The sequence below is a fragment of the Camelus dromedarius genome, chromosome 27 (genome assembly GCF_036321535.1).
Source record: "Camelus dromedarius isolate mCamDro1 chromosome 27, mCamDro1.pat, whole genome shotgun sequence".
NCBI classification, from domain to species: Eukaryota; Metazoa; Chordata; class Mammalia; order Artiodactyla; family Camelidae; genus Camelus; species Camelus dromedarius.
This window is the reverse complement of record NC_087462.1, coordinates 1585685-1594313: the sequence shown is the minus strand read 5'-3', so window position 1 is coordinate 1594313 and position 8629 is coordinate 1585685. Positions and strand designations below refer to the sequence as shown.

Here is an 8629-nt window from a genome sequence, read left to right as displayed (position 1 = left end):
CGCCCGCCCGGACTCCATTTCCCGTGGGGCCATTGGGCAGCCGACTTCCGGCGCGGGTGCGGGTGGGCGCACGCGGCCGCGGTCCGGTTGACTGTGGAGCCATGGAGGGCGGCTTCGGCTCGGATTTCGGGGGCTCCGGCGGTGGGAAGCTGGACCCAGGGCTTATCATGGAGCAGGTGAAAGTGCAGATCGCCGTGGCCAACGCACAGGAGCTGCTGCAGGTCCGGGGCCGGGCCGCGGGTTGGGGGCGAGGGGCCGAGGGTTCCGGGGTCCGCCAGGGCCAGGCGTCGCAACTGAGGGCTCGCGTGTCCCCACAGAGGATGACGGACAAGTGCTTCCGGAAGTGCATTGGGAAGCCGGGGGGCTCCCTGGACAATTCCGAGCAGGTAAACAAACCCCGGGGGCCGACGGGGTCGCGGGCCGGACGGGCGGGGGAGGCCGCTGCGCGTGCGTGGACTAAGAGCGCGGGGCGGTGGGGCCGCTGCGCGTGCGCAGTCCGCTGCCCGAGGTAGGGGGCGACGGCGGGGGTCCGGACCTGAGCCTCGCGCCCTCCCCTTCCCCAGAAGTGCATCGCCATGTGCATGGACCGCTACATGGACGCCTGGAACACCGTGTCCCGTGCCTACAACTCGCGGCTGCAGCGAGAACGAGCCAACATGTGACCGCGACCCGCCGGCAGGCCACCCCCTCACCCCTTCCCCCTCCTGTTTGCATAAATGCTGTTTGTGAGGCGGGGGCCAGTCTGTGCGTACTGCCTGCCACAAGTTTCCGAGGACGAGACTGGTGCCGGTACAGTCTGGACTCTGCCCGCCCCTCCCCTCCGCGCACACCTGCCAGCGAGTGTAGCCTGGGTCGGGGGCCCTGGAACTTAAAGTACTGGCCCCGCTGGCATCGCCCCAGGTGCGCCTGATACCGAGTTAAGTCCTATGGACTTTACCCGGACCCTGGCCTGGTAGGGGAGGGTTCTTTTCCCGTTGGGGTTCGAGTAGGTGATAAATGATAATGAGGCTGAGGTTGACAGCATAAATTTTACTCAGTGACCAAAGCTTGGAGAAGAGGGAACTAAGTTCACCAATCAACTTCTCGACCACTTAGCGAGAGGGATTTAATTTTAGAGTAAAAACAAGAGGGTGGGGGATGAGGCTAGGATCCACTGGCATATACATTAGTCTACCGGTAAAGAGCCGGGCTTTTTCCGAGGGAGGGGGTTGCCACCCCATTTTTATCTTTTTTGGTCCGTATCTGGTTCTGCTGCCCGTGGGTGTGTCATTTAATGTTCTGACGTAGTAAAATCATACAATGAGACTCGGGGTCTGTCGGAGGTCAGATTGGGCGCCGTCTTAGTTCCGGCTGGTGTTGGCGCGTGTGTGTGTGCGCGCGCGGGTGTAGCTTTGTTTCTTGTCTCTGGATTGTTTGGCTTAAAGACGTGTGTATTCCTGCTGAAGGTCCGGTGGGGTCGGCAGGTCGTGAGCAAGGACACTCCTGCTAACGGTGCAAGTAGATGAGCTTTGAGCAAAGACCTGGAGCTGCTCTGGCAACAAAGCCCCGCCCCTCCTCGTTACTGCTGCTTGTCCTTGGAGGGCACTGAGGGGCGCGGGTCTCTATACTGAGGCTGCTTCCTGCTGAGCCTGCGTGTGGTGTTCCCTTAGACTAGAGGAGCAGAACTGCTCCCTAATTAGCCTGAAAGAAGCCTGTCTCCAGGCTGCAGCCCGAGGCGCTTGTACCCTAGTGTTAGTGTCACCTGCAGTTTGATGGCTTCACGCCCAGTACTAATGACGTTGACAAAGCTGTGAAGGAGGCAAGGCCCGAAGATGACCAGGAGGAAATAACAGTGGCCGAGAACTGGAAGAAACCAGGTTAAACAGGGAGGCTCTGTGTGACTGTTCCAGACGGAGCCTGGATCGGGACCTTGAGTGTGAACACCTGCGTGGCCACTGAGCTTGCTTGTACGTCTCTTTTGTGTTTATTTCCATCTGACCAGAGGTGTTGATGTACGTGCAGGCCTTGTAACTGCGCCTACTCTCCCCGCTCAGCCAGGAGATGGTCCACGAGTCCAGAGAAGTGCGGAGTCCTTGTGAGGCATGCTGTGGACCTCTGGATACTTACTCAAGGGCGTGAGGTTTTTGTGGAGTGGTTTCATGATAGGTGAAAACCCCCCGGGGGCCACCAGTCCAGGAGCAGTCCCCACTCCTGCCCGGCTGGGTGATAGTATGACTGGTTATGCCTAGTTCCTGAGAACTTAGCCGGCTTGGCGTGCACTGTGCACAAAATGGGTTTTATCTAAGGAGGGTTAGACTAGAGCCCATCCCAGAGAAGGGAAGGAAGAGTTGGGGTGGTTCTGATGGGGCAGTTTGTTTACTCTCAGGCCACAGAGGAACAGGTATGAGGGATGGGGTGCATGCCTGGTGCACTTCTGAGAAGCTGAACCACCTTCGTAAGTAGCCAGCCCAAGACAGGGTGTCCTTGCAGTGTGGGGAGAGAGGCCCTCCTGCATAGCGGGGGTCCCTGGGGGATTCTTGACTAGTGGCTTTTCCCCTAGCCCTAGGAGGGCCAGGCTGCCGGCATCTTCCCTCCCTACTGAGCACGTCTCTTGTCTGGTCCCTGTGTGTGTTCAGCCAGTTGGTCCAGAGGGCACCAAGGGGTGAGATTTCCGTCGGAGTTGATCCCAGGGGCGCGTAAATCGTGGGGCAATGGAAGAGGCATTGATCAGAGTCCAGAGCAGCCCCAGGGTGTTACTGCAGATTCCTCCCATTGGTTGGGGTGTGGTAGGGGCAGTGGCAGCAAAACTGGTCAGAGTGGTGGCACTTGGAAGTGAGTGCTTTGTGTTCCTTACAGATGTAAACGTGAGGAGTAAGGTACGGGCAGGGAAGCTGCGTTAGGGACGCGATGTGAACTTCAGGAGGGGCAGGGGTAGCAGACCCGTCAGCCAAGGTTAGAGTGAGGTGGTCGTTCTCAGGGTAAAATGTAATAGCTGTCATCCATAAATGTCACTTTGAGGGTTGGGGTGACAGATCCAGTGCTGGGACAGGTTTTTTCCAGGGGCTGTAATTTACTAGTTCATTAAGTCGCCATTCTGCGTGGACGGTTGTCAGAGAAAGAAGAAAGAATAGACAATGATGGCCACTCATCCTGCTCCCAGTATTAATGTCCTCAGCGTCCAGCAGGGGCAGAGATGTTTGCCAGGGGGAGGGGGTTGGCAGAACAGCAGAAGCCAAGTAAGGCCAACCACTACACCTGTCCCCCACGTGACTCTCCTACTGGTAAGTTTGTCCTTTGAAAAGTAACCTGAAGCTTGACAGGTTCCAGGTGTGCTGAGTGGGAGGCCCAGTGACTTTTCCATTGTCTTCATTCGGGTAAGGTGAACCCATGGGGGCATGCCTTGTGGTTTTAAGGCAGAATGAGCGGTTGGGACCACTAGTTAAGGTCCTGGGGTCTCACTGGTCCTGTGGATTTCCAGCCTTCCATGTTCTCAAACCCAGTCCCCAGGGGAGAGAGGATGTAAAACCGTGTCAGGAGGGGAAGGCAGTTCTGGATTCCCACACGCTTGTAAAGCTTTGACTGTTTCCCTTATCCATAGGCGTCTTTCAGTCGGTCCCCACCCCTGAGGTTGGCCGAGCAGCTGGCCCTGTAGGGGTGGGTCTCCTGTGCGTGAGCGCGTGTGGACTCAGCCTGTGCTTTCCTGTGGGGGCTCTCCACGTTCTCCAGGTGCTGTGGGGAGAAGGGGTCCAGGGTTGAGGAGGGTCTTGACATAGTTTGAGTTTATGTTGAGGGTTTGATGTGTTCTTTCTGCTTTTCCTGAGGGTTGTGGTCTCCACACCGCATGCACACCCCATTAACTTCTAGGGCTCTAGGAACTCCCTCAGTAACTTGGGAAACAAAGCTGGGCCGTTGTCACTCTGGATGGACTTGGGGAGCCCAAACCGAGGGATTAATTCCTTGAGCGGGGCCTCAGAGACCTCCGAGACAGTCTCGGTTCGGGTGGGGATGCCTCCATCCAGCAGGAGAAGCTGTCAGTCAAAACCAGCAAATATCTAACCTTTCTTTGTGCCCAGGGCATTACTGTAAAGTCAGCTTGCCCATGTTGACCTGGATATGTGCCTCTGTGCTGGGTAGGGTCACTCCTTTGACCTTGAGTGTTGGGGTTACTCTGGGGGCGGATAGGGCGCACTTCACCCACCTGTTAAGGAGACTCCGGAAATTGGGGGTAGTCATGGACAGGTGGGGCCTTGACACGGGCCTGCTGCCTGCGACAGGTGCTCTGGGCAGCTTCCTGGAGGGCCTGGAGCGCGCTGGCCGGCAGGAGGGCCCGCGGCCCTCGACCGCCGACCATCCACCCCGGGTGTTCTGGGCTTTCCCTTCTGGGCTGTATGTGGGAGGGTAGGAGTTAGGGCCTGGGGGGCAGGTAGGAGCATCTGAAGTCTGCCCACCCTCGGCTGCTTGCTTAGCTGCCAAGTCCGCCCTGTTGTTCGCTGTTACTATTTCTGCTTCTCCCTTCTGGTGGCGTCTGCAGGGAATAACCTCCGTTGCCAGGAGCATAACCTCCAGCAGCCAGGTAACTCCCCCTCTGTTCTTCATCTGTTTACTCCCTGAGGCCAGCAGTCCCCTCCCCTCCAGATGGCCCCGTGGGCACGGAGGGCTGAGGAGGCATATTTAGAGTCAGCCGGATCCTGACCGCTTTCCTTCCCCGGTCCTAAGTGCTCTGATGAGGGCAGTTAACGCAACCTCCTGGGCAGGGCCACCCCACGTGGGTGGTGGGATCCATCTGTGAGCCGGTCTAGCTCCAGGGGAGCTCTGGGGCAGGCCTGCTGGGGTCACGGGGACGTCACCGACAGGTGCTAGGAGCTCAGCCTGGACGTGGAGGGCTCGGCCAGGGATAACAGGTCTGCTCTCTTCTCGTCATGGGGGGCGGAGGGGTCCTCCAGGTGGTCAGGGGCTGCCCGAAGCTGATTGTGAGCCTCCTTGAGGAGCTGAGAGATGGCAGCTGCAGCTGTGCGTATGGGCCTCCTTTAGCGCTTGGTTCAGTTGTTCAGAAAAATAGGCCACAGCCTGAGTCGGAGGCCGCAGTCTTGGGAGAGCCCCGGGGCGGGTCCTCCTGCCTCCTGTGCCCATGGATGGAAGGGGCGGCTTGGGTCCGGGGAGGTGAACGTGGGCTCTCATGAGCTGGTCCTTCAGTTCCCTGAACACCGGTTGCCGTCAGGGGTCCACACAAAAGGGTCAAGGTCCTTCCCTCTTAACTTCACATGAAGGCTCAGCACTTAGAGTCGAGGAACCACACATGCAGAGCCTGGCATCCCCAGGAAAGCCCGCAGCTGGCGTCACACACGAGGGGGGCCCCCCGGCGGGCCGGCCCCGCCTCTCACCGCAGACTGCACTGGCCCTTTCTGTAAGGGGCCTGAGTGTCCTGCCCGCGGGAGGAAGGTCTGCGCTTTTCCTCTGGAACAGTCTTTCTGTCTCAGCCAGATGGTTTAAGACGTGTGATGGCTGGAAGCTCTTAGATGGGGTGGGGACTGGACTGCCATCCACATCTTGGGGAATCCTCAGCTAAACCTTCCAGAAGGATGGGGGAGGTTTTAAATCCCTGGGGCAGAGCCATCCAGCACAGTTGTTTTCTTGCTGTCTTACCCTGCCACTCAAAGGCTCAAAGGTAAACGTGAATTGAGATTCTGGGGCCAGGGGCACATGGATGAAGGTGTCTTGTAAATCCACCCCTGAATTACCAGGTCCCCTCAGGGCTTTGGGTGGAAAGCAAGGCGGGAGGGATGGGCCCCAGGGTGTGAATCTCCTCGGTAGCTTCATTTGTGGCCCAAAGGTCCTGAACTGGCCAGCGTTTCCCACTTGGCTCCTTTCCTGCAGAGCAGGAGTGTTGAGGGGATGGGGGATCTCAGAGAGGCCTGGCTTGAGTAGGCTTTCTGTTCTAGGGTCAGTGCCCGCCGGGGTTTCCTTGCTTAGGGGCTTGTTTGTTACTTGGGTGCTTGTGGCCTAGTCGCAGCTTGGCTAGGACTGGTGGTTCTGCCCCCCCCCCCCAGTCCTGCCCACGGTGGCGTCATGGGCAGGGTGGTGTCGTGGGCCCACGCGGACGCTGACGGACTAACCCCTCGTGGTTATTGGGGCCGTTCCTCTAGGGCTGCCAGGTGGAAGGGGCTCTCGGGTGTCCCGGTGGTCAGGTGTCTGGCTCGGAGGTCAGTGGTAGCTCCAAAGTTGTGTAACTTCTCTTCCTGGGCATTTGGGACTCGTAGGACCGTGAGATGACACTTTGCCTTCCAAGTTGCACTCAAGGGACTCCAGAAAACTGCTCTCCTGGGTCTTCTTCCCAGTCCCTGTATCTTACAACATTCTGCTGTGGAGTGTTCCAAGACCGAGGAGGTGGTCGCCCTTCTCACCCCTGAAGTGCCTGACCAGTGGCCACGGCTGCAGCAGGCGCCTCCAAGAGCATCAGGACAGACAGCCGGAACAAAGACGGGAGCTTCGCTTGGTGTCAAGAACAGGGACGAGAGCGTGCGTCACGCACGTGAGGCGGGTGTTCTTGCCGTGGTGGCCGCCAGGCGGCTGCCAGTCCAGTGCCTGCAGGGAACCGGTCCAACCGGGGGCCAGCTGTCTAATCTCAGCTTCTCCGACCAGGGCATTGGCTCAGGTTAGACACCCAGCCGCCCTCTAGACAGAGATCTGGCTCCACCCAGATGGCCAGGACCCTGTCCCTTAAGCAGCCAACCTTGGCTTTATTGCTGGAGCGGGTTCGGCGCCCGTGTCAGTGTCCCCAGGCACTCCCGCGGTCTGCAGCGGGCGCCCTTGCTGTAGGTGTGCAAGGGGCAGTTCTCGGCCTGGGGGCGCCCCGCCTGACCCTTGGCTGCTTTCAGGTCTCAGGCTGAATTTAGTGGCCCTTGCTGGCCTGGAGCTCGAGAGTTGGGGCAGCTGCCCAGTGACTTAGCAGGCGTCGTTGGCCCTGAGTCAGCGTGTAAGCCCTGAGCTACCAGACAGAGGGAGCTCCACTCTGGGCCCCAAAATTTGTTACCAAATTAACTCTATGGACCCTGCCAGGGCCCTAGCCGGGCCGAGGCTCCGCCTGCGCTGGGGAGGGTTCTGTCTCCATTCAGGTTCGAGCAGGCAAATGACAAAGCCAAAGCTGAGGTGGACATGGCACAAGCTTTATTCGGTGGCCAGAGAGTGAGGTGGAACTAAGTTCACAGGTCGGCTGCTCGCCCACCTGGCCAGGGGGTTCAGTTTTAAAGAATGAAGGCGAGGCGGGAGGAGCGAGGCTCGTGATGGGGAGGGCTGCACTGCTCTGCTGGGAGGGGCGGGGCCTCCCCAGGGGGCTGCCATCCCCTTCGCATCGTGGTCTGGTCCTCCAGGTCTCGTCCTGCTCCCCCACCCCTAGTGTGTCATTGACGTGCTAATGTCGTGAAGTTCGCGTACAGGGATTCGGGGTTGGGCTGGAGGTCAGATTGGCCGTCATCTTGGTCCCAGCTGGTTCCAGCTGGTCTTTCTGTCCTTTCGTGTGTAGATCTGTTCCTTATCTCTGGACCCTTTAACTTAAAGATTTATGTTCGCTTCTGCTAAAGGTGGAGGGGTTGGCAGGTTGTGAGCAAGGATGTTCCTGACAGTGGGGTTGATGGGTTTTGAGCAAGGACCTGGAACAGCTCTGGTGACACACTCAGGTCGGTCGCCCTCATGCCCTGGACCTAGAATCCGGGCTTGGATCTAGGGGGTGGGGCATGGCCAGACCTCTTCTGAACTGTGACATCCTGGGGACAAATTGCTGAGGGAGGTGGAAGGAACCCTGCACACCTTCCCTGTGGAGGCCTCGGTGGGAGAAAGGTGCCTGTGGACGTGGGTCTCCGGCCCAGACTGAGCCTCAGTGGACCCCCCCCATTCACCTCCTGGGTTCCCAGAGGCAGGGATATGTCATTCACATAAAAGGGAGCCTTGAAGAGAAGGCTGCTCGGAGGCTCCTGGGTGGCTCTCTCCCTGGAAGGCCTCTCCCCTCCCTGCATCCTTCCGCCTCTGGGCCCCATGTGCAGGGCGGGCAGTGGTCGTTGCTGTGACACGGACGTGCTCAGCCAGCAGGCTACAGGCAAGGGGCTGTGTTTATTAGAACAAAATATGCAGCTAACCTGCACCCCAGTCACCCACAGTCCCTCCATCCCCGCCCACCACCCGGGCTCCCCTCCCCTGGCAGGTGGCTGGCTGGTTCCTGCCTCCTTCACATCACTGTTCCCCAGCCCCAGCAGCCACCTGGTGGTCACTCTTGGATATTCTGCCCGATCCAGCCTCTCACTGCAGCCACCCGGGTGTAGACGCCTGGGAACTGGGGCCGCCCACAGCCATAACCCCAGCTGGTGACCCCAGTTAGCACCCACCGGCCGGAGGGCTCCCTGCAGGCCAGGGGTCCCCCAGCATCACCCTGAGGGGAAGAGAGGAAAGGCACTCAGATCAGTCCCTCCCTGCCAGCAGCCATGAGGGGTGTAGGGCTGGCCTGGTGTGCATGCCCTGGGTCACTGGCCACCGGGAATGGTGCCTGGGCTCCTTCTGTGACCCCAGGGAGGAGTGCCTCGCTTTTGTTATCTGGGAAATGGGTGCAGTGTTCACCTGGCTGGCAGACGTTGGTGGACCCCCGCCCCATGGTATCAGGGCA

The 8629-nt window shown here is 59.3% G+C and overlaps 2 protein-coding genes across 2 annotated transcripts in view; one reads left to right on the top strand and one right to left on the bottom strand.

The window, feature by feature from the left end:
* The first annotated feature begins 36 nt into the window (after positions 1–36).
* Positions 37–1305, top strand: TIMM13 (translocase of inner mitochondrial membrane 13). The gene is made up of 3 exons (XM_031436866.2): positions 37–221; positions 318–386; positions 564–1305. The coding sequence occupies exons 1-3, from the start codon at positions 102–104 to the stop codon at positions 660–662; spliced, it is 288 nt and encodes a 95-aa protein (XP_031292726.1). The 5' UTR covers positions 37–101; the 3' UTR covers positions 663–1305.
* Positions 1306–8159: 6854 nt separating this feature from the next.
* TMPRSS9 (transmembrane serine protease 9) overlaps positions 8160–8629 on the bottom strand; it is a 29378-nt gene continuing 28908 nt past the window's right edge. Inside the window, exon 18 of the mRNA XM_064479678.1 lies at positions 8160–8398. Coding sequence (XP_064335748.1) covers positions 8237–8398 — 162 coding nt within the window. The 3' untranslated portion in view covers positions 8160–8236. The remainder of the gene's footprint in view (positions 8399–8629) is intronic.

Bases quoted from the DNA above. Each gene is read 5' to 3' on its own strand.
- TIMM13 (XM_031436866.2), top strand. From the start codon at position 102: ATGGAGGGCGGCTTCGGCTCGGATTTCGGGGGCTCCGGCGGTGGGAAG. The intron at 222-317 runs GTCCGGGGCCGG...GTGTCCCCACAG, and splicing joins ACGCACAGGAGCTGCTGCAG to AGGATGACGGACAAGTGCTT. The intron at 387-563 runs GTAAACAAACCC...CCCCTTCCCCAG, and splicing joins CCCTGGACAATTCCGAGCAG to AAGTGCATCGCCATGTGCAT.